Source organism: Bombus vancouverensis, chromosome 3 (assembly GCF_051014615.1).
Source record: "Bombus vancouverensis nearcticus chromosome 3, iyBomVanc1_principal, whole genome shotgun sequence".
In the NCBI taxonomy this organism is placed as follows: Eukaryota; Metazoa; Arthropoda; class Insecta; order Hymenoptera; family Apidae; genus Bombus; species Bombus vancouverensis.
This window is the reverse complement of record NC_134913.1, coordinates 20,768,203-20,793,986: the sequence shown is the minus strand read 5'-3', so window position 1 is coordinate 20,793,986 and position 25,784 is coordinate 20,768,203. Positions and strand designations below refer to the sequence as shown.

At 40.7% G+C, this 25,784-nt stretch overlaps 1 protein-coding gene across 10 annotated transcripts in view; it reads left to right on the top strand.

Annotated features, from left to right (window-relative positions):
- raskol (Ras GTPase-activating protein raskol) overlaps nucleotides 1-25,784 on the top strand; it is a 255,886-nt gene that overhangs the window by 133,406 nt on the left and 96,696 nt on the right. Inside the window, exons 1-3 of one of the 10 annotated variants that reach the window (XM_033328347.2) lie at nucleotides 4,852-5,047; nucleotides 10,514-10,688; nucleotides 24,978-25,344. The exons of the other annotated variants lie outside the window; for them this stretch is intronic. Of the exons in view, the coding sequence (XP_033184238.1) occupies nucleotides 25,242-25,344 (103 nt within the window). The 5' untranslated portion in view covers nucleotides 4,852-5,047; nucleotides 10,514-10,688; nucleotides 24,978-25,241. Of the gene's footprint in view, nucleotides 1-4,851; nucleotides 5,048-10,513; nucleotides 10,689-24,977; nucleotides 25,345-25,784 lie in introns of those variants that run through there. 10 annotated transcript variants of the gene reach the window in all.

The window sequence follows — 25,784 nt, the reverse complement described above, 5'->3', positions numbered from 1 at the left end:
CCTAAGTGACCCGCATTTCGTGGAAATGTTTCTTTTCTGGAAGTGAAACTCGAACAAAATCATGCCCCTTGCTCGCGAACGAAATAAACGCGAAACATCCAATATCGCAGAATTGCATATTTTCCTCCTCTTTCTGCGTACACCCGCCGGAAACTTTGTTGGTAACTTCGATATACGTTTTCGAAAATAACGATCTGTCTTTGAGATAAGGTTTTAGCATACTTCTAGCAATAGTATTGCTCGTTTGTTGTTGTTGAATCCCCAGAATTTCTCGAAGCAAATGCTACATAATACGGCTCATAGTCGTTCGCGACTAACTTGTTCGAACGAATCGATTAGCAAATATCAATTCGACAGGTAATCGGTTGAAATACGTAGCTGCCGTCGTCGTGGCCGATTTCGATGTTACCATAGTCGAGATGGAATCGAACAGCAATCTTTAGCAATTGCGTAACTTGGGAACAAAACGACAAAAATCGTGGCCCGTGTTTGCTCCGCACCATTTATCAAGCGAATCCATGCGATTCGTCGGACGAACTTTGCTGTTTCGTTTTGCTCTATCGACCACGGATCGATCTCTGCGTCGCGACCTGTTTTTACAAAGTTTCTTGCATAGGAAAAGGAAGAAGATCAAATGCAGATTTCGGACAATTTCTACCGCACTTGTACTTCGCTTGAATATGTAACTTGTTTGGGAAGCAAATCGAAAAACAACTTGTATTCTTTCGAAACTATTTTCACTTTTTGATTCTTGTTTGGTGTTAATACGCTTAGAATAACGCTGTTCCAAATTATTAAATCGAACTTGTACAACTCCGTTTAGTCAAGACTTGCAAAATGTTGATCAACTTCCTCGTTCGGAAAGAATTTTTCCGTAGAAAGGAAGTTTTTGAAAAAAGTGACAGCTAACGTAAGCGAATAAATCGAACGTGGCAATGGCTTTTTTTCGGAGAAACTTTTATGGGATCGTACACTGACTGTTACACGTACGGGTATTCCTCGTACATAGATATATAGGTCTATATATATGTAGCCTGTACATTTATCAACGTTCTTCTACTACGATTATAGTAACGAAGCGAAGAGGATGAAACTCCACTGCGACAAACAATTTACGTTCGATCAAAGAGAAAAGCTGTTAAGTCCGCAAGAACGAAAAAACGAAGAAAACCGAAACCAAGCCCAAACCACGCAGCGAATCAAACTGCGGTGTTCATCTGGTAAAAAGTATAATCACTGAACGTAACGGTTGAAACGGTCCCCGACCTTTGACGTAAGAAAGAACGAATGCACGATTCAATTACCATTAAGTATTTCATTTTGTATCTCGGCAAATTTTCTTTGCGACGAGCATGACGATCCATCGGATGGATCCCATCTCCACGCCTTTAGCGCCTGGCGAACGAAACGGATCGCTAAGATAGCCATTGCGCCCATTGCACCCGTTGCTAAAAATAATACGTCGTACGGCACGGCTATAAGCGCAATACGGACCGGTGGTCTCGCGTGTGGCGCGTCTGCTACGGGAAAGGGTGTAAACGAGCAAAAGAAGAAGGTCTCGGTAGAGCCATGGAAGCGAGCACGTTAAAGCACGTAAGTCGGTTGGTAGGTAAAGTGCAGGCCGTGCGAGAAAAGATAAATGGTGTCTGCTCGTTTGAGATCGTTGCACGCGTTTGCTTCTGACGGCTCGAGAAATGCGGAGGTAGGCCAAATTAACGCAAACGTAAATATTCGTAGCTATTCGCATGGTTCACACGCAGTCTCGCGGGAGAAGAAATTACCGCGATTAACGTCTCTCTCCATGCTTCGAGAGACAACGTTTTTAACGTTCAGGTCGATTTCACGTCGATGATAATCGCAAGTACCTGAATCGTCGGAATTTATATCGAAGACCAGTTCTCCGCTGATAGAGATAGGATCGAGCATGTTGGAAGTAAGTTCAAATGCGACTCGAAGACACGAGCTTCGGAACATCTCACGAGTGCTAATAGAATTTCGTAAATATATTGCAAGACCGTGCCCTGTGCCTACGATCTGTTATATGGAGGTATTCGATATCCGCGCTGGCAACGGTAGTCGATGGGGATTTTATTCGAATTTAGTAGGTTGCTGTTAGCACTCTGTTCGGTATATCGACCAATCGATCGAAGTTTTTACGACCCATAAAATTTTATATCTGTCGATGCGCAGCCGGCGATCGGCGAGCTGTCACCGGAACAGTTTTTGATTTTTCACTCTGTAATTGCCTCTCGTTTGCGTGTTCGTCACGGCGCGGCGTGGCGTGGCGTGGCGTGGTATATATGTTCGAACGCGTTGAATTTCCAGGTCGTAACTACTCTCAAACAGTACGTTTAGAAGCAGTCGCGATACCCGGTTAATGTTGTGAGGATTGTTGCGAGCACTGTTGCAAGAACGAGTTAAATGAATCTGTGAGTGTAAAATATGAAAAATTTCTCGCAGCAGATGTCGATCCCCGCACGATTTTATTTAATTTATTAAATTGAAATTATTGAATTGAAACATTTACGTAGAATAACTTGGACGCCATTGTCTTAATAAATGAAACGACAAGAGATACATACTTCGGAAATTACAAAATTAAGAAATTGAAACCAAATTCCATATTAACGATAATAGAATCGATATGAATATTATGTTTCTATATATAAATATCTTATGTTTAATAAATAATTATTGTAGTTTTAATTTGCTCGGAAGAATATTTTAAAATCTTCGCAAATTAAAAGATAATTATTACGAAAGCATCGAGTATTTCTCAAAGTTCGATGTAATGCACGGTAAAAGTTAGAACGAAGAACTTGTAGCTACAGAAATCCAATATTTGTCAACAATTACAGAATAAGTAAAGAAAGCAACTAACTCGCGAGACATCGAGCTAATAAAGTTTCATCTGAAAAGAGGATACGAAGCGTGTGTAATTATATGAGTCAACGTACTATGCTTGATTGCTTGAAACAAGTTTTGAATGTTTTTTGTAGAACTAATAATACGTTTCGTCTGCACTTGCGGCATAGAATACGTCATGCACGCATCCGTATGAGTCTAGTGACCATGATGTAATTGGACTTTATGACAGACTACTGTCATTAACCGCTTTTAACAGTGCATATTAATATCTCTTGCATGGAACATTTCATTTTCCTACGCTCGTATAAAATTCCCATAAGCATCGAAAAGGATCAGGTTTAATTGCTATTTAGTTCGCTGGATGAATTACGACTATAACATAACACTTTTCCATAATAACAATAATGACTATACAAAATGGTAACTGTTTAATCGGACAAGAAATTACGACATTTTCATGATAATTAATTACCGACGTAACAATCGGTATAATATAGATATCAATATCGAAATAAAATATCCAAACGTTAACGATTTGATCGTCGAAATCACAATAAAGCTATCAGTTACGTTAATTTTTAACGAGACTATTAACGGATCATTTAAACTGCGATTAAGATACAGTTAAATACGAAAGCTATTCGTTTATACTGAAATATAGAAATCTGTCAAGTTCTTTGTTTCATTTATCCGTTTTCACCGATTTGGATAGATATAGGTACAAAATTCATTTAAGTATAATCAGTTTCCTTTCAGTTTCAGTATAATTGGTTTCCAGTACTCTTTCTTGCCATTTAATTCTAATAAATTAAATATAAATCGAAACGACGACCATCGACAAAAATTTAGACGAATTTTCATGGCAGCCAATCTTCTTCCTTGACGAACTATGGGGTCCGAGGATACCTCCAGCTGAGAGGCGAAGCACGCTCGTGCCACTCCTCTCTCTGTCTTTGTTTTTCTTCGACGTTCTTCCTTTCGCTCGTCACGTCCGTGGCGTCTGTGGTGTCTGTGCTTCTTTCTGCGAGATATCCTCACTCGTTATGCTTGTTTTTTGATTTTCCTCTTCGTGGTCTCGTCGCTAGCAGACGACTTGGCGCGCGCCACTTTACGTCCTCGAGAAGCTGTGAGCTTTCCGAAACTCTCGGGTCTCGAGAGTTTCGCTGGCTTTCATTTCTTCTTTGACCATCGCGAGGAAAGGAATGGACAACCGGCCGTTCGCCTAGCATAAACGTTGTAATATCGTTCAGAGAACGCGAAAACTACCGAAGATTCTTCGATCGTTTTATTTGTCGCATTGTCGGCCAGGATGTCAGTATCGGATAATCCGTGCATGCAATATGGCTCGGACGCCTGTCAGGACTTTATTCGAGGCAATCTATCTTTCGTCGCCTCTTTGGACGAGGAGGATTTCTTAATTGCTCTTTGATGTCGTTTCTCCCGTACGTTATTGTTTTGGCAGACTGGTTGAAACGGATTTTACGCGAATATGCGCATGTTCTTCTTCGGGAATTGAGATAACGTAGATCTTCGTGGATAGAAAGTATAGTAACAGCCTACCGTTGTGCTTATCAAATAGCCTCGAAATTAATCGATACGTACATATTATTTAAGGCAATACATAATTTTCAACGATAACTTCTTGATGCCGTTACAACGTACCGTGAACTATCATCTCGTGATACAATACAACTGAAAAACTTGAACAAGTCGTATACAAAAGACACTAAGTCGAATCACTTTGACTTTTATTATTAATTAATTTACACGCAATAAACAAAAAGATCGCAATGATCGGCATAGAGCTTGCACAGCTGAATGCCGAGTTTTGTTTTTGGTTCGCAAAAATACGTCAGAAATCAGCTGATCGGTGTTGGTGCGTAGCGTCGCAGAAGCGCAGCGCCACGGCCACAGCCGTAGCCGCGGCGGCGATACGAACTAATTTCCACCTCCTACGTCCGCTAAGCAGGGATTCCTTCGTGCAGTCCAGTTCCGATGTTCCTCCGCGACGGTACGAAACAATAGAGGTGCTCCGGGGTACAGTCATGTCCGAACCGTGTTTTGATCGTTTTGTTCGCGCGTGAAACGAGTGTCGCCGTACGAAAGATCAGTGGAAAAGTGTGTACAACCAAGAACACTCGGTGGAGAGCAGTGCGTGCAGATGAACCGAGAAAAACCGGTAACGTATCCCACGCGCCTTAGAGCGAGTCCGCGCGAGTCTGTCGAAGTTGAAATCGAAACGGTGACAATCGGGTTCACGGTATCGCGTTCGCATTTCCCGTCCATACTCCGGGATACCTGTGTGTTAAACGTTAAACGACGAGTTATAGATACCAAAGCGTAGATTAGGCAGATTAGATTTCATGTGGGTACCGGTGTATAGCGATCGACGATCCCTGTTGTTTACGCGGCCGATTAGTGGCGGAACAGAGACAGAAAAAAAACGAGAAGGAGAGAGATCCAAGGTGGAGCGGACAAAAAAGATTTAAACGCGGCTGTGTGTGTGGGAGGGGGGGGGGGAAGTTGAGTCTAGCGTTACGTCTCTTTCGATGCGAAGATGCTCACGATAGTTGCGTGATGCGCGAGTTGCTTCGTGACGAACTTGATTTTTGGAGAAATGTCTCGAGCTCGTACAATGATCGTCGAGCGAGCCAACGTCGATATCAAAATTCACTCGTTGTAATCAATGTGAAGGTATTTACCGCGTGCACACAGAGAGGAACACAAAACATTATTATTGCGATGCGTGACACTTTTTTTCGAATGATTTGATGATTCGTAGAAAGGCACGATTCTAAGTATTCGATATTGTTATTCGTTGCTCTCACCTTTTCGTAGTTTACATTGAAATGTAAGAGGAAGCGAGAGAGTGATTTTGCCTATAGTTCTGTAGTCTATAGAATTGTCGATAGTTTTTGCCAGAACTTTGTACGACTGTGCCAATACTACGGGGTTTCCTAACGAGGCTTTCTTGTGTACATTGTTTCAATATCATCGCATACCTTTCGTGACGTTGTAGCTGACTTCTTTCAATTGTTAGTTCGTATTTATCGTATATTCTTTTTCATTTGAAACACAATTACACAAAACAGATCATATTGATTTTTGTTGCTATAATCTTTTTCTTTTTTTCTTTTTATTTAGAAGCGCATGACTTAAAAATAGATAGAAATTATAGGGAAAAAACTGTAAATACTTCGAAATCTTGTAAAACATGTAATACTCCGTAGTAGAGCATATATTTATATCATTTTATCTGTGTCTATCTTTATCTGGGAAACGCCTAAGTACAGAAACGTAGATTATTTGGTGAAAGGAGGTAGTAAATTCCACTTTAATATCTTTTTTATCTGAATATTTTTTGTTTATTTCTTACCACCTTATTTCTTATACGTACGTTAAAGCAACGATCGGGGAAAGTATTATGAAGCCTATGCCCGTAAATGTTAATAAGAAGATCATTATTGTAGAAGAGAAAAAGGTAAAAGTAAATGAATTATAGTGTCAATCAGCGTCGAGGATAGTTTTTCTGAGTGACATTTTGAAAATTTAGGTTTAAATACAAAGTACAAAACTTACATTTATTAGTTGCGTTGAAATATTGTCGGAACAGTTTTTGTGGTAGAATTGTGTTTGAGCCATGTGTAAGAAATATTTTATTCTGATCACCAAAATATCTGTTATCGTTATTATGATCATCGATGCGATTGAATATAGAGGAAATCGGTGGAGTCAGACGAGTCATCCGCTTCCCGACCAAAGCCACGAATTGAAAACAGATCTTTTCTTATCAAAGAAACGAAGGTATTGGTGTATAGCGAAAGCTGAAAAATACCAAATATTGGATTACGTCGTTTCGTATTTAGAATAGAAAATTGACGATTTAAATTAAATTGGAGACTTAGAATTGAAAATGTGAAATTCAAAAGCACTGAGAAACTCGCGAGACGGATCAAATTCTAATGTGAGTTCGCGGTCGACTTGTTCGGGATCGAGAGAGAATCGAATGCGTAACTCTTCCGCGGCATCGATAACCGAACGATTTAGCAGGCAGCCAGAGAATTGCGCGGCGGTGCGCGAGTCACGTATACCGCAAAGAAACCTTGACTTTTTTGTTCGGACGATCTTTCCAGCAGCGGATCTGGCAGGCCATATTTTCTGTTCGAAGCCGTTCGTGTCGTACCGTGTATGAAAGTGAAAACCAGTTATTCTCTATCGTTTCGTCCCCTACCCGTATTTGGTCACCGAATAAGATCGTCTTGGCGCGCTTGTTTTAGGGGCTCGATCGATTTTTGCCATCCAGCTGGTGGTGATTTTTTGCACATGGCACACCGGAATCTTGTCTCGATCGATCGATCGATCGTTAACGATTTCGTACGCGTTTATGTAGATTGCCGCATCGATTTCATTGTCTAAGAATTTGTTACTAAGAGAAACGCTCGTAGAATAATTATTTCTTCTTAGTAGCTTCTCTTTATGACGTTCAACGTTACTCGTATTTCCTGCTATCTTCAGATTATATTTCGAGGTTACAGGACGGATGCCTTTACCGTAGAATAGTGAGAAAAATTCGAAACAATAATAATCTTCGGAAGCGCTAGAATTTATGCGGTAAACTATGTCGAGCAGTGATAATGATGGATATGATTGTGCAGAAGTAGTACGGTTAATACATGTAATAGCGATGATCATTAAGATAAAACGGAAGGATACAGTTGAACGGTACTGTCGTTATTACTGTTGTTTAAACTAAGACCTTAGTTTATTGGGTTTTCGGTCGCATACATATACATGCGAATGAATAGGCTGGTAATGGTTAAACTTTAATCCTCGTACTGCTTGCAACGTATCGACGTATCCTTTGCAATCGTTTCTAAGTAGAATAAATATCCCTTGATTTATAGAATTTATCTTTATGCAAATTTTACACTAACCGATTTTACACTAACCGATTCTTTGCACTCCGAAAATTGTTATGGCGCGATCGATCAACAATTCCAGTATATTTTTTTCTGAAAACTGGTTTTGTTACGAAAAGGAAAAGGTTGTGTAAACGTTTGCAAATTTGTTTATACAGTAGATCTTTCTTTCTTGCGCTTTTTATCAGCGACGACGATACGAAAAATAATTTTCATCAAATAATATTATCGTCGCCGTTACTCGCTCACTGTCGGCATTCACCGTGCCAGACGAGTACAAAGGATTATTTTTCCTTACAAGTTTCACCGATCGTTTAAATTGCAATTTTACAAATTGTATCTACTTTATCTCTACGCGAATAAAAGCCTACATTTTCGGCGAAAGTACAAAACTTGAAACGTTTCACGTTTCAATTCCAAGATTTGTTTCGTCGAAAATTGTACTTTATTAAGATAATTTTACGTTCAAAAATTATACAAAAGATCATAGCTAATTTCGATGTTTAGCGAAAGAAATTGAGCGGCAAGTTTTAAACGTCAGCATTTTGACAGAAGGAAGTCTTTTGCTAGACGTATCTGGACAAATGAACTGGTTCCTGCCGGAACAGGGACGAGTTTATCGTCGTATACGACAGATAAAAGCGAATGTCGTTTGTACAACCTCGCACCTGTTTGCACCATGAATGATTAGACGCTTTAGCGAAAGGAAACATTTTTTAGATCGTATTCGTGGCGTGTCTATTCGTTTTGTCGTTACACGTGCCTGCGTGTTAGGGCCATTTCTTCGATGAATCTACTTACTTACCTAACTCGATCCGCCGACCAATTTGTCACTCGTCGAAGCTATCGTAGAGCGAAATATCATCGATACGATTCTCATCTTTTTTAGCTATTTAGCATGCTATTTTCCCTAAAAGTTTCAACGCGTAAATAAAATTCCTAGAACGTTACATAGTTATCAATAAGATATCGTTAGCTTAATTTCATTTTAATAGTCATTTATACGTACAGATGACAAGGACTTTTATTTCAGAAAACCGTGGATAAATTTAGATAGAAAGAAAACCTGATAGAAAGAAAACGAGCTTGTACCTACTATTGTTTCGTTGCGCCCGTCGTTTGATTTTATCAGAGTCTAATTTGAATTTTTTCCTTTGTTTCGTTTTTATTGAAATAGTTTCCCGTTGTGCCAGGCAGCTCGAAAATAGACGGAGCTTCGCTTCGCGTTGCAAAGTATCGTTGCTCCATTTCGAGAGTCAAGTTACCGGTGTCTCATCGAACGTGCGTGATTAAGTGCACCGAGAATTTGATTACAGAGTACGATAGTTAAGATAGATTCGTAGAACTGTTCTACATTTGTCTCTGGAAGAGGGAACACTGTTGGTCGATGTTACCTGTGCACGTGCGCAAAATGTTGAAATCCGTCTGCGAACTGTTATTTGCGGTACATTTTCTTTCCCCGTTTCGTATAACGACGTTTCATTCTACTTTTCGTTATCGATTATTGCGCATATTTCTACTTTCAATTAGACCATGCTCGAATTAGACCGTTTCAAATTTCTTGCAAACATCGTTTATGCAATTGCCATGTACGATCGTGACTTTATGCTTTACACCCACCTCTAAGTGTGCATATATATGTTCGTCTCTTTTCTTCATCTACGTTTCTAGCTAAAAAAAAAAAAAAAAGTCACAAGTTTCGATCTGCCGCGTGAAACGCAAGCCTCGTCGAGAAGCATCTGGAGAAATAACCTCGTTACTTCTCAAACATCAAAGACTCGGCTCGATTCTCTGGTGGCGATGGAATCGACACGATCGAGCCGGTTCGTTGCACATCATCGTGGTTGCCTGAATCACGGTCGATTCAGTAATCGCCCCTCGCGCGGCCGTCGACTTTCATTTTCGTCTGTCTCATGGCGTGTACCGTGTACCAAAATAAACTCCCCTCTACCAGGGTTCCTCGAGAGTGCAGACACCCACCGAGTGGCCGATAAGTAAAGTTACAGTTAGGAATAACCGCTTGCTTTTGTATTTTTGCACCTGGATCTCGGTCTGCCTTCTTTTTCCCTCCTTTTGTCCTTTTCTGTTTCCGTACACCCTCCTTGGCCTATACACCTTTCCCAACCAGGCTGTTCGGTGACCAACAAGCAGGTGTTGCCGACACATGGAATTCGAATAAGCAGGTGCAATAAGCGAATCCTGAATCGCGTTCTCGAAGGAATCGTATCGATCCGAACGTTAAGCGAAAGTCGTTGACACCCCGAGTCCAGCGTTATCGATAGTTTTCCTGCAGGAATACGTTTCGCTATCTACGATTCCAAGTTTCAGGTTATATCGATCTTTATTGTTTAGCAGGCTACGTGTTATCGAGGAAAATCGTATTTCTATGGAATAGCTCTTGTAATACAACTCTGTCTGTCAGGCGTTTCCTCCGTTAGTTCGATCTCGACACGTCCAGCCAGAGATATCGAGTGTCGCTTAAATAATCAATCGACTCATTAGCCCAGGCGAAACGTGTATCGTTCGAACGAAAAATTTGCTAGTGCTGGAGGCTCGGATTCAATGGCGAATAGTAGGTAGAATCGAGCGTACGAGTGCTTCGTTGCTGGTGCGGCGGAGGAGCGTAAATGAACCCTTTTGTCACCGACCTCCGGTGTCGGAGGAGCGTCCTTCGAACGCGCACGTAACGCACATTAAAATTAACTCTGCGTACACGATCCTCGCAGCATGTTCCATTCAGCGGTGCAACGGCTTTGTGCGAACGTGGAACGTCTAAAGCATTCGCCGAGTGACCGTACGCCTTCGGGGAGACGAAAAATAGTGGCTGGTGACGTAAAACGCCGCTGGCGAAGATCCTTGACTCGGAAACACGGCCTTACCGAGGTGGCCGTCTATCATCAGGTAAATTTTGCATTTTCTAATTGCGAGGCGTTCTCCAAGCGACACGACGACCGATTTACCTGCAGCGACGTTATTATTTCAACGATTGCTCAGAAAAATAACGATTCGCGAATCTAGTTTACTTTTCTTTTTTCCTTTTTTCCCCTTAGAGCAAAGCGATAAAAAATAATTTGGTGAAATTGTTAGTTCGGAGATGTGCCAGGGTCTTGAGCTTTTGAATCTTATCCCAAATATTCTAACGTAACTTAATCCAATCTATTGTAAATTCTATTTTATCGCAATGTAATTGTGTCAAAAAAAACTCTCGATTTTCATTTGGACCGTGTAAGAATATCGTAAAAACCTTTATCATTCTCTCTCTCTCTCTCTCTCTCTCTCTCTCTCTCTCTCTCGGAAGTCTCGGTCGCGGAAAAATACAGAGAAGTAATATTTTTAAGGTACATACGGGTTGATTTGAAGAACATATCTGATGTGCAATTAACTTTTGATTTTGTGGTAATGAATTAATGCGTAACGCAGTTTGTGAATTTTACAATCCACTGTGCTTTTATGTTGAAATAAAAATTTAGTATCACGTGTCGATGTTTCTTGAATTAACTCTGGCTGTAGTTGGTAACACATAGTTCGATGTGATTTAATTAACATTAAAACCTGTTATCTTTTATTATAGTTGCCGAAATTAATTTGGACATTGTTGTGATTATTTCTGCTTATTAAACTACACAAAGTTTCTCGTTTCCCTTGTTTATTTCATATGTCATATCCATATTGTACATGCGATAATTAATAAATAGCGTGACGTTTGTTAATAATGTACCGAGGATTGTAACAGGTGTGTTGTATCGAATACTCTGTAACTTATATAGTAAAACGGAATTTTCATTTATAGCGGGTTGTTAATAGATAAAACAGGTTGGACGCATGATCCGAAACTTTTAATTGATTTAAGTTGGTAAAAAGTACGATAGGACAAAAAATAATTTTTCCACGAAAATTAATGGTTTTCGATTTAAAATCGGATAGATATGATATTTTGAAGTATCGTATTTTAGAAATGCAAAGAATGTGAATTTAATTGTGACATTCGTATCGCAACTTGAACTTTTTTGTTGTCATTCGTTGTCTGTAACTTGCACGATCAAACGAATTTGCAAACATAGATGTTCCATAAAATTTTCTGAAATGTTAAACGATTTTAAACGAACGAAAGCCAAATAAACATATTTCGCTATTAATGTCGCACGCTGAAAAGATTATAGATAAAGAAAAACGATGATTTCGTGAAAAAAACCCATTTAGGAAACTATTAAGCAAAACGATCGGTACAATGTATCCAGGCATAAAGTTAAATGAAAGAAAGCTCGGATAAAGTTTCTCGAAGGATAGTAATCGTTGGAAGTCTCATTTGAGCGGAGCATCGCATTTTTTCGCAGTAGGCGGAGATAATTCTCTCGTTCGTAATTCGTAATCGAATTCTTTCGTTATTAACAAGCGTAAACAATTACATGTTTGATTTCTACATTTTGAAGAATCGCGTTCTAACAAGAATCTGTGATCTGTAAACATTTTCATTCGAGAAAGTCATATCTGTTGATATGACGTTTATCTCGATACCACGATACTCTTTCCACGAGATAAACGTTTTCCTGCTTTGCCCATCTAATAGAAAAAAAATATATATTATATTAACAAGGAATATGAAAATGGAGAAGACGAACGAAGCATCGTATATTTTAGAAACTATAAAAATTGTCACGAAACACGCGGATAACATTGCTAGTAGATCATCTTTGATAGATCGTTATACGAAATACCAGGAAATTTCCATCTTCGGGCATCTTATCGGTTCCATAGACGTCGCATAGGACGATGATACGGGCTACTCGGTTAATTGTTAATGGTTCTATCCCGCGCCCGTGATCCACTTACCCCATTAAACTCGTTCTCGCATTATCGTGGTCGTTTCGAGCGATCGACCAATTACGCGTGAGTCGTTAGTCGTCTGGGCACAATGTTGTGGCCGGTTTAACGCGTATTACGATCGCAGCTTCGGGAATTGCACCCTCGAGCTATTTTCCTCTGAGAACCGGCCTTTAGAAACTGGCTGTACAACACCGCGCACCATACGCTACTCAAGCATGTCCGACGTTGGCTGAACGTTCGAAGCGGACAATCACGCAACAATTATAGAAACGTTAGAATCATTAACGCGTCAGTTATTCGCCAATTTTTTGGCCGCTCGATCGTCTCTCCTAGATTTTTTTTTCTCACTGCTTATTGAGATTAATCGTGTTGACAATTATGGGAAACGGCACGGTGAAACGCGACCACGATGTTCGATTCTTATCGCACGTTCGTTTTATCGACGGGGAAGGATCGTTCGCTATCGAAAGCTATAACGGATCGTATGGAACAGCGTCAAAGTTCTTCGGACAATTTTACGGAAATTTATGTGGAAACTGACGAAAGTACATCGCGTGATGCTCGGATAGCGAGCATCGATTTGTTCGATTCTGCGATCTGATTTCACGTTGGTTCTTTCGATTGTCTCTTCGATTCGTTCGTCGATGCAGATACAGATCGAGATTTATTATTATAACGATCTGTGATCCTCCGTTTCTAGAAAGATCTTTATCGATCGAAAGAGAGCATCCGAAACGATCGAATGTACATATGAATCCAAATATATATAAAAGCAAAAGCACAGAGTTCTACCGTACCCTCGTCACAATACCAATATCACGCGAATCGCTGCCGCAAAACCATTAAAAGGAACGTTAAAAGCTTCGATGGTTGAAAATCGAAGTGCGAATTAACGCGCCCCGAGCTCGGTGGATACATATTAAAGTACAGTGAATATATTGACGGACGGATTTGCATCACGAGACTTGCCGTTTGTTTGACCGTGCGAAAATTCAGCGAAAGATGGCCGGAGGGTATAAAGCTCTCGTGTTCTGCGAAAGCTCCCGGTTTAAGCAGCTTACCATCGCCGCATTCTACGCAGCGGGTAGCTGCTGCCGGATTTAAAATTTCCATTGACATAACGTGTTTTCACGGAATGGTAGAACGTAGCCCGAATCCCTTTCTAATTTGCTATTCGACCGTCGCGCGTCGGTTTAACTCGTCATAGTTCAACTCTCTCGGAACTACCGTCGAAATTTTGTCCGCCTTTACGAGCGCGTGCGTAACTTGCGAATATTTCCGTGGAAACTTGTTCGTGAACCGTGCTCTCTCGTATCCGCGACAAGTTCTCGACCTAGTTGCCTAGAGCCATCGAGGTTCGCGGTGGACTGAAAGAAGAATCGTATCGTAGCGCAGTGATGTCATACTGTGATCGAAGGAAGAACATCGGCAGAGTTTGAGTCATAGTTGCGGAAGCGACAGTGGAATTTTTCTGTGCGAAAAATGCGAGTCGATTATGCAGAGGGAAGGGGATTTTCTCGCGTGTCGCATCAGATACTCTGCGTAAAATGCTGCAAAAGGGAAGATGAAAGAAAGCAAGGGAAGAGAGAATATCGGACAACGCAGGAAGCGGCTTTCAGGCAGGTAGCAACGACGCAACATCCGGTATGGATAACGCCTAACAAAAGGGTATGCTCCTTCCGTTCGCGTCGACGAAATAGATACCGGCTTTCATCGCGTGATAGCGCGCGGTAGACGGCAGATTTTTCGTGTAAAGGACGCTCCCTTGTTTCCTAGAGTTCCATTATGGAACAACCTCGTTGACGAAATACGTTTATCGGCTCTGAATAACGACTACGGAATTTATAATCGCGCTGCAAATTCACTAGAGAACGTAGAAAGATGTCGGTGTGAGAGACGTTAACGGCATTTTACTACGCGACGAATCCTGAATTGCGTAGAAAGTGTACATGGAAATATTCGTCGTTAACTCGCAGAGTATTTATTTTCATAATTACGGATATAATTCTTCTTACGAGCGTTATATTCTGATACTTTGGCTGTGTCAAATAACTCGTACGATATACACACAGATAGTCTACGCGCTGAGAAGGTTAATCGATATTTCGTCGCAAAACGGGGGTAAGAAAAGCAGAAAAATTGATACTTTTAAAGGAGACTTGTCGTGCAATCCTGCGATCAGAATTTCCGAAACCTTTAAAACCCGCGTGACTATGAAATCCGTGGTGTATTAGCACAGTTTGCGTGTTCTCGAGTCTTTTTTTTACATTTGTTTCTTTGGTTGCATTTATCTATATGTTTATTTATGGCGTAAAGGAAACGTCATTTGAAAGTTGTGGTTGTGGTTAATCTGACCTATATTTTAACTTTACAAAGATGAATAATCCTACAAATATTTGGCTGTTATTAATTTTTCAGTTATATGTAAAAGAAAGCAATAGATGTTCTTCCAACACGCGTTCAGACTTATTCGTGGAATTATTTTCGTATAATTAATAATCATTATGGAAAAACCGAATCAGATATTGGACGATTTTATGTCGTTTCTGCCACTTGCTCTACTTTTCTCTTACGTTTCGCATAGAATCTCGCGTCTCCCCGCGAAAAATAAAGCATTTACGTTATCGTACGTACTTGTTTTGGGACTAATTTAGCGAGACTCCCGGCACAAGCGTATCACGATGTTTCGCATTTTGTTAGGACGTAAAATATTTCATAAATAGCCATCTCGCTGCCGACAGCCTTCCGTCTTTATTTACGTTAACAGGGTCGATTTAATTTAACTCGGTCGCTTTACCAGCCAAAAACTTGAAAACGAAACGAAAAGAGCACGACAATTTGCCAAATGCTGCCGCCTCTGTTCATTGTTCGATGTCCGTGCATCCTTCTTTCGTTGATAGGCCACAGGGTATGCTACGTGATCAAGTGTGTAACGCGGAGATTTTATAACAATATCTGGGACAGGTCGGTGAACTTTTCATAAGCGAGATTCTTTCGTTCGCGTTTCTCGTGATCCATAAACGATCGAATAACGTTTAATTCTCCGGGATGAGGATCAGACAGGCGCGTTTTAAAATATATTGGACCGGTAAAAAAGTAACGCCGTTTTTCGTACAAAACTTCATTTGCAATTTAAGCAGAGTATAAGTGAAATACAAATGGGTTAATGCAAGTATAAATCTTTATTAACGTTGTTATTTATGGATAAGGTTGAGGTCAGAATTAATGGCGCAATACAGGTAGAATACAATATAAACAGAGCGAATTTATATTTTAATTGCACCGTTGAAATTATCATAGGCGATAAAGTGAAATCCGCGAGTTATCGATCCGTGGCAAACAGAGGTGCACGGCGAATAATTTCACGAATCAGTATGTGGAAGTAATGATTCCATAGTCGCGATCGTTGAACGTGATTAAAACTGAAAATTTACTCCGATTCTCTCGGACATTATTATGCGTATTTTAATTGCCATTTAATCTGCTGCGTTGTTTTTTAAGTTCTCGAACTAACGAATTAAAAATCTTTTCGTTCTTTTAATTTCTGTTTTCTCGTTCCCTTGTTTAAAAATCATTTCTTTGTTATCGCTGTACAATCCAATGTATCTGAAGTCGTTTAATGAAAATTGACATTTAAAGTTATCTATGCGTATATATAAATATAATTGGATTATCCTTTATGGCAGTTGTATCTATTACCTCTCGCTATAAGAAATATGGCTATCGTAAGAATGTAACGAAACTAAAAGAAGAATGTACGTGTGAGATGCAAAAGCCAATTGTATCGTATGGAAAGACAGACTGGAATTTCGTTTCGCGTAGAAACCCGTGGACGTAATCTCCGCTCACGGCACTTGTAATCAAAACGGCGTAACGGAATAAATATCGCGACTGCTTGCTACTTGTACGTGGTATTAACCAAGACACGTTTCCCGCTCAAATTATTTACCGTTTACTGTTCGAAACACCACGAAAACGCGTTTGCAAATAGAGTAGATAAACAAAGAATGAGATCTCGAGAGGAGACGAATGGCGCGGGTAAACGAGGTGGCACGAAATCGCAAGTGTATAAAGCCGGGAAGGCCATGCTCGGACAATCAGGAATGCTAATCGAGTTAATCGACATTCGCTGAGCTACTAATTAGCTCGCGATGCGGCGTAATGAACAGGGTCGAGTATTAAATTCTTCGAAAGTGGAGATTACAGTTGAATTCAATGGTTCGCGTGTGGAGGAAGAGCTCGGCGAACAGTTCATGTGTAACTGGATAGCAATGTTGTATAAGTAAATATGTAGAATGAACTGCTACGTGGGAACCTGTTGTAACTATGGCTAAGATCGTGATTAAATTTGCTTAGGAAAAAATTGTATATTTTGTATATTTGATATTTAAAAAATATCATATTAAATACATGCATGATGTTAGCGAGTACAGAAGCATCTGGCTTTACAATGTAATAACTGTATGGTCGAAGATTATAATACACGAGTATACGGTATGAAATTATAAGCACTTGATGCGAATTATTTGCGAGACGGAAATGCAGCGTACCCCGCATCGTTGTAATTAATGTTAGAAACGGAGGAATTGCATCGCATCGTTTCCAAAAGGAGTAACGCGAAGGGCATAATATCGCTTTCTTACATTTCCAACAATAGGTGAAATTAACGCAAGAGACAAACGAAAGTTAATTCTGTAGCCGAGTGAACTTTTTAAATTCCACTGGATGCTCGTTGAAACGTATTTCGCGCGAAAAACGTCGAAACATTCGCAGTAGAATGGCGAAAGGATCGTAATGGTCTTAACAACGTTTCTAAATATCTTCCCTGGTTCGAATATTGCGAAACGGTGCTTTGAGGTGGAGTAAAAGCAATGTTCCGAGAAAACGTTATCCAACTGCGTTAATTTCATTACACGAATCTCGCGCCAACCGGGCGGCCGCTTAATCGCGGCGCGTATACACTGTGTGCACGTCCCTTTGTTGCCGGTACTTTCCACCGATTGTTTCGGCGTCTCTAACGTTACATAATGCATGCACGATTGTTATGCAATCGCACACCTGCGCTTGTGCGGTCCATGCCGAAGATGAAGCGCATTTTCGCGCGTCCGAACGGCTCCATTCTTGCCAGGAAACAATGTTTCCGCGCTGTAATTGATTTCCGATACACGCGTAGTAATAATAATTGGAATTAATACACAGCATATTGTTTGCAATTGAATTCGAGGTTTGCTCTCTGCAGAACAAAAGAGAATATCGTTGGTTTGTGATAATCGTTCAGTCGAACTGACTCGAACTGACCGATGATTAAATACATTATTACATTATGTTACGTTATATTATATTATATTATTAGATTAAATAGGTACGTTATTACAAGTACGTTGTATCGGAATATTAGAATTTTTCGAATATTAGAATCGGATACACGAAAGGAATAATATATGCTTTTATAGTTTATCATCTGTTCGAACAGCAGCAAATTGTACCGAAGAAACGGCCGTCGAAAAATCTTTTGCTTCGATAAAAACTCGGTGTTCGGAATTTTGAATGGTCGTCCGTTTATGGCACGGACAGGCCCCTTTCCCTTCTTCTAAATCTAATGACTCCGAGGTCAGGTAAAAAATCTCGGGAAAGGACCAGCCGGAAGCGCACGATGGACAGACGAAACCCAACGGCTGGTAGGAAGAATCAGCAACGTAGGAGGACAGTTTATCATCGGACATCGTACCGCGCGGGTGAAATACTTCACCCCCAACAAGATCCTACCTCCGCCGTGTTCATAACATCACACTTTACTTTTATACAACAACTGCAAATACGGTGCTAGATTACCCTAACGCTCGATCTATTAAACCTCCTTCTCCTTGAGCGTTAAGTCATTCGAGGTAGGCGATATCGCCGACCGATCGGTTTGACCTGACCGGTTGCTCTTTAGTCGAGAATTCGCAACACTCGGAGTAGTAACCTGCATTAGATGTTTTTCGAATAATATTTGACGAGTACGAAATTACTAAATATCCGAAGAAACTCGCATAAAAGACAAAAAATAAAAAATTGAAATTTCAAATATAGTGCAAATTAAAAATTACGGGCATCTATTTTCTCAACGATCGGTTAGCTTCTATTGAAAAAAAAATCATCAAAAATCCTCAACACGGTCGTTTAGAAAACGTTCGGCGAGTGATTCGAGCAAGACGGCGAATATTTTCAAGCTTTTCGCGCGAAGACTGGTTTCACTCGTAAATCTGTCGAATATTCGACCACGTTTTCAGAGAGCATAAATCGCGGATCGTAATTCCAGGCAGCAAGGGCGAAAAGCTCTGCGTACCCCGCGATAGGTTCACGTCAGTCTCGATAAATCAACTTTACGAGCTTACGCGCGAATCGGGACGTGCTTTCACCGGAAGTGTCGCCGGTGTAATAGAAAAAATGATTACGCGTTCCGTTTTCACGGCTGGGGATAAAGAAAGTCGGGAGACCGCTCCAGTAACGCGAGTTAATGATTCCTCGAGAAGAAGAATAGCGATTCGTTTGATTCTATTTAGTCGGACAGGGAAAGAATGGAAATCGAAATAGTTGTCTGGAGTCTTTCTTCCTCGTCGGTGTTTCATCCTTGATGTCTGTCTCGCGAAACGAGTAGCACGGTGTTTCGCGTAATTGCGAAAGCGACGGTGATTCTTGTCCGTTGCGCACGGTATGTACTTACATATGTAAGTAGGTGGTCTGATTTTGTACGCGGAACCAAGCTGCGTATAATAACAAGAGGAAATTGCGAGAAGTGGAAGAAGAAGGAGTACTTCGTCTAAACTATATAGCTACCTCGTATGTTTCAAAAGTTTAGTTGTTGTTTAACTAAAATATTTAAAGAATCGATCCTTTTCGTAAAAATACAAAAGATAATGGTTATTTTTGGTGTCGAGCTAAAAATAAAATTGCTAGAAACAAAAGAAACGTAAGAGATATACCCGAATTATTCGTAAGTGTAGCGACACGAGAAGTCGCTTCTTCTGTTTCCGTCTTCGATCATCCAACGATGCCGACGATTTCTCAGCTTTGGTTCATCGTTAAAAGCTACTTGAACCAGCGTCTCGGATCCTCCTCTATTTTAAGCACCGCTATATCTTTTACGAAACGTCGACGCGAATAGTCGTCCGTGGCCAGGCCAACCTTTAATCCTCGACAGAATCTCAAATCCGGCCTTTGAACTCGAAATTCACCAGACCGCGTGTGACTCTCCCTCGACGGAAGACTTAAGCCGAAATTAAACTATTCCATTTGTAAATTTCTCGAGAAGGACCATCTTTGCCGTAACTGCGGATAATTTCTCTCTGACTACCAACTTCGTCTTTCGCACCCACGTGCCATCAAATAGTTGCGAATTCTTCGTTCGATCGAACACAGATACGATATATTTTTGTAATACAGTTTATGCATAATTTTTCTCCGTTTATTAGTCGATTACTTAATGTATAATTAAGGTAAAAGACAAGGCACTCTACTTTCTTTCTACGCGCATGCTATCAAAAATAATTATCTTATTTTCGAATTTCATAAACCTGTACAGACAAGAATTTTCATTTCGTAATAAAATTTGCAAAAAAATGGTGCAAAGTGGATCTTGACGTATTATAAAATGCTGTCCGGATAATCGAGTTGATATGTTAATTGCCAATTACTCGTATGAAATTCTTCTTTGTTTTGTCGGGCTCATTAACGTTTCGCCGTATTGGAGGAAGATATTCGAGAAATGGAAAAACAGCAAAATAATGGTCACGGGAAGAAGTTTGAAATTAAGAACAGTGTTATGTTATTTATACGTCGTCGTTAATATTCATTAGGGCCTCTTTAATGGTAAAATGACAAAATTGCGACTGAAAATTTACGACATCTCGTGCGAAGGCTAATAGAGAAGCGCCTACTGTAAACGATAAAATTGTGGGTCGTGGACACGCGCAAGGATAAAATCGACTAGCTCGTTATTCACAGTCGTTCGACGAGAAACACCAGTTTTCGCGATCGTGAAATCATGTTTCCGCTCGCGATTCCATGGATTTTGCGACGGATAAAACTTGCAAGGTCAATGCTTTTTTTCAAATACCTTTAATGACAGCACAAATTCCGTAATCCTTTTCGACGTTCCGATGAATATTCATCGAACGCATACCCAGATTCGTCTGCTTGTTTCTGCTTCTCTATAAGAAATTTCTATTCTTTTCTTACAAATATTTCTTTCAAAATATCTTCTTACAAAGAAATAATTAAACGATATCGACGATATCGTTGCAAATATGGCACGGTTTATCACTACGAAGTAACATCGTTAAGATCTTTTACGGGTTTTTCGCGTTACGAAGAGCCGACATCGTCCGCACACTGTCCTCTATCGACATCTTTCCTGCCACTATTTAAAGCTCTAAAGAAGCAACCAGCAACAGGGAGAAAATTAACTACAGCAGCAGACGCCGTAAAAGAGGAGCTCGTAATGTTCGCAATTAGCTCTCATCGATCCGCTCCGAATTGCCCGAAACTAACGAACGTCACGCCATGCCGCGTTAATTAGTTCCAGAAAATTTATCTCCATTGTTTGTTCCTTCTGTCCCGAAGATTCATCCATCGACGATCCGTCGATCACGGGCAAAGACGCAATTTCAAATTCTACTATGTACTTTCTGTCGGTTATCCTTCGCGATGGACATTGATCTCTATTTTCAAGCGACACGACGCGAATGGAACGAAACCTGCGAGTTCACGTAGCGTCGTTAATATCCGATACCGATCCGATATCGTAAATCTTGCTCGAACGCCGGCTCAATGTAATTGCCCTGTTGCGATGAGCGGCCTTAACGATCCGCGCTCTTGTTTCCCCGCCGAATGATTAACGAACCAGTTTTCGAACGTCGAGGAAACGGCGAAAAGCTCGCTGGGTAAATATAATAACAGTTCCTGAGGCGCGTAAGATTTACGACGGGTTAATGGCGTGTGTATTGTAACGAACGTATCTTCCAATGGGACGTAGATGGCGTATTATTGCTCGACTCGTGATCGAATCTCGTACAATGCGGTGGATAGGCTGAAATAGCGGATACGTAAGAAAAATACCATGTAACTACGAATCTGTGTCTAAACGTGCGTTAGGATAAGCGAGCCGAGCCACGAAGTTACGAACGATACGTAATTGGAGATGGAACGTTTATACCGGGTTCGCGATCGATGGTGAGTTAATACACGATTATTTCTATACGTATCGTGCGTGCGAAATTTGTAAGAATATGTTATTTCAGTCGCGTTTCTTCCCACAAACATATCCAGCGGATCTCTGCGATCCGAGATCTAATTAATATTTCATTTACCGTAAATTATTCGGATCGTTAATTAGTTAGAAGAAGAAATTAACGAGCACCGATGCTAGCGAACAGCATTCGTATCTCTTGCGCCTTTCCGTTGCGCCATGCTGCGCGGTCGCTTCATGGAAATGGAAATTGAAGTTTACGAGCAACAGGTGGTTCGTGGGGATATCATTTCTGTAGCGCGTTCTCCGAGTCATTCTCGATCGAGATCTTCCGTGCTTTACCTTCGGATTCGTCCAGTCGAGACCCGAATGTGTCCCCGAGAAAGGTTGAAAATTTCGCGTGTATCGAATAACGAACGACGATTACGAGAGACATTTTGAACGCGAGAGGTAGCGAGACTGTGTTTTCGTTGAAGGAAAATTTGGAAATTTTGCTTCGTTTCTGGCATTTTCAATTGGTCTATGTACTTGGAAAGTTACGCCAAACTTTGCTTCCGCTCGAAAGAAAGATCGTCCAAGTTCTAACGAGGCTTAAGAGCGAGAGAACCCTGTTTCTACTTGTGTTTCCACGAAATTATCGGAAATAAATTTATTATTTGACTGCAACAAATTTATGGCCTTATGTAAACGACGTGCATACGTATAGAAATGTCGAGAAACCGTGGCGAGTGGTATTTTTCTGTATTTAAAGGTTGTAAAGCAGACAGTGAAAACAAATGGAGTTATTTCCATCGATAACAATAGTTCGAATCCGGTTCCTTAAACGCAAGTTCAAATATTTTAAAGCTAATAATAGAGCTGAAAATTGTAAAGGAATGCCTGAAATATTAGTCGAAGGAGCGTATTCGAAACTCTGCGAGAACTTATTTCTGTTTAAAATAAGATTGTTATTCTAGCAACGACGAATCGAATAACCATCCGCATCGCGGCGGCAACGATGCCTCGAGAGCTGAAATCGAAACTTATCTCTCTGCCTTTCGGTCTTTAATTACGAGCTAGCCTGGCGGCCTATTTAAAAAGTGCACCACGCCCACGCACACCTACGAGCTGCAGCGCGTGCATAAGCAAAGAGCCCACACGCTGGCAAGCGAAGCATAAATTATACGTTTAGCAAATCGCAATCGTGTGTACGCACGCGCACGCTTGTTGGATTAATCCTTGCAAAATACAATAATTGCGAGAGCACGATGCCACATAAAAGCGGTTCCCTTCTTGCATAAGTGAGTCGTCATTGGCTCCTTTGCGGTGCCTTTTCGTGCTTTAAAATTATCATTCTTGCGAGGGAATTTGAAAACGTCGTGGCTGATACTCTCGATCTTTAAGCGTTAAAATTAAATTAATTTCACAGGGGCGTGAAAAAGGATGCAACAAGACGCTGAACTTAAGAATGAGAAATCCCTTTTCAACAAATTCCCCGAGTTAGCGTTAACGCGTAATTTCTTGACTCGCCGAAGCAAGTTCTATAGAAGCGTGTTCTTCTCCAAGTTGGAAAACATTTTTAATAGAGATAAAGGCTTTACCGGATCAAGAACGATCTCGAAGATCGTCTTCGACGACGAATAAACTATATTTGCCGAAAGGAAAAGAAATACTCCGGTGGATAACAAGAGTTGTAACATCACACTTTACTCGTCCCTTCCTCCATTCATCACGATCGTGCGAATCGCCTTGCAGCTTCGTTGTGCAATCCGTTTCTGCAAGATATCCCGCAAATCCTAACCAACTAGTCTCCGAAGATTTATTTGCCGTTGGTCTCCTCCGAGATTCTCCTTCGGTGGCTAGCACGTCCCATATATGTATGCCTACAAAGGAAAAATCTCACAGAGGGTTGCGCTTTTCATTCGCCGTACACGACCATCGTGTAAATCGTACAAAGCCACGGTAATAATCTTTAATGAAAATGTAGAGGCGTTTTTCAACGTTGATTAATGTTGGACGAAATCACGGGGAAGAGTGTGCACGTTGGAACAAACGACGAACAATAAACGATAAAGAGCTGGAGCGTGCAGGATGAGAGGTTTACGTAACGGTGAGTGATGGATCGTTTATTAACGGTTTGGTCTAATTCGACCAACGCGTTACGCAATTGTTGCCATATTTGTTTTTGTTCGATCGGTTGAACACGACGAGCTCGAACTTTTCACCGATGTCTTAGAAACCCGATCTAATCGGTCGCGATGCATTGAAAATAAATTTTCAACTCGATGATTTTCGATAGGTTTCTAACGTATCGAGATATTTTTCATTTTTGCGGTTTCGGGTATTCGTAAAGCGAATTTCGATCCAGCATGTCGAAGGTTATTTGTTAAATGTGAAATTGTTGAATCGTAGATACAAAAGATTTTCATATTCGACGGGAAAGAAGGGTCGAACATTTTTGACGGAATCGAACGAAACGTTCGATAGTAATCTATTGGAAGGTAAATTACTTCTACTTACTAGTTCGTCTTACCGACGATTCCAGCTTTTATCGTTTAGCGTGTATCACATGTTATTCTTTAATGCGACCCACTTATCGTTTTTTTTTTTTTTAACTTATTACGTTGAAGACATATTTTTAATGGATATTTATATACATATGTATCTTTGTCGTACTGGAAAAGCTCGGAGGTATAAAAAGACGAAGCGTCGTTATTGTTAAACGCAACCTTCGGAAAAAATCTGCAAAGGCAGGTGTGTGTATTACGTAAAAAAACAACGTCCACTCTATAATAGTAGTTATATCGCGACACAAAGCAGACAGCGCACACTCAGATCCATATGGTCGTAATTTGTAATTATACGTATTTGACAATGAATTTGTATGAATTAATTTCAATAGGAAATTATTCAATGTTCACGTTCAAATGTTCGTGTTGAAAGAAGAACGAAAAAGTTACATTCACGTTCGACATTAAATTCTACGTTAGGAATAAAGAGAGGCGAAAGACACGCAGAATAAAAATGGAAAGAACTTCCAGTTTCGTAGAAGTAAAGTTCGGTTTTCCCGGATCTCGGGTTTCGTGTCGCTATTTTGGAGAACGTTCCTCGAGCGTGCGTCGATCAACGTCGCTCGACGAATTTGATTTTCTTTGCAGGTGTGAACTAGAGCGAGGAAGGAGACGAGAGGAGATTGGCCGCGACCTACCGCCACGCCCACGCACCTGTGCCAAGGCAGGATCGCGCGTAGTTACCCGTTAATTAGTCGTTAATTAACCCGGTACTCGTTGGCGCGAGCATCGTCGCGGGCAACTCGCAAAAAAATGCCGCGGCACTCGGTTTACCTCGGACCTACTTGACGGAAGCGGCCGCAGGAGCTTCGTTAGAGGGGGTTCCGAACTCTCGAGAAATTGGCCTTGAAGATGCACAACGTTTCGACGGAGGGCGCGTCGCCCGGTGGTCGAAGATTGTCGCGCAGTTTTCACTCCTGCCTTCGTGGAGCTGACCACGACGACCTTGAATCAGGTAGATTACCAATTACAGGCCTGAACGAAAGCGTAGAAGCGAGGTTACAACTGCGTGAAATACGATGTAAAATACTGTATAATAGTTGGACGGAGAAAGAAGAGAGTTACGTAAATTGTAAGAGGCAAAGAGAAAGAGAAATAGGGCAGAGATATCGCAAAAATTCGAAAAATTCAAATAAGTACGACGATTAAATTACAGAGGAATCCGAAGTTTTCGAACGATCTATCGAGTACAAACCAAGAGAATAAACTGTAATCGACCTAATATGTTCGTTCAAATTATGTTTATGGATTTTCTTCGCGATTGAAATTGCAATTATTTGCGTTTGAGTATTTCCTCCTAATTAGCTACCGCCTAATTAAATATCACCTTCTAATATCGTTTCTTGGTAGTGCAATTAAATTTCTTTTTTTTCTTTTCTTTTTTCCTCCACTGCG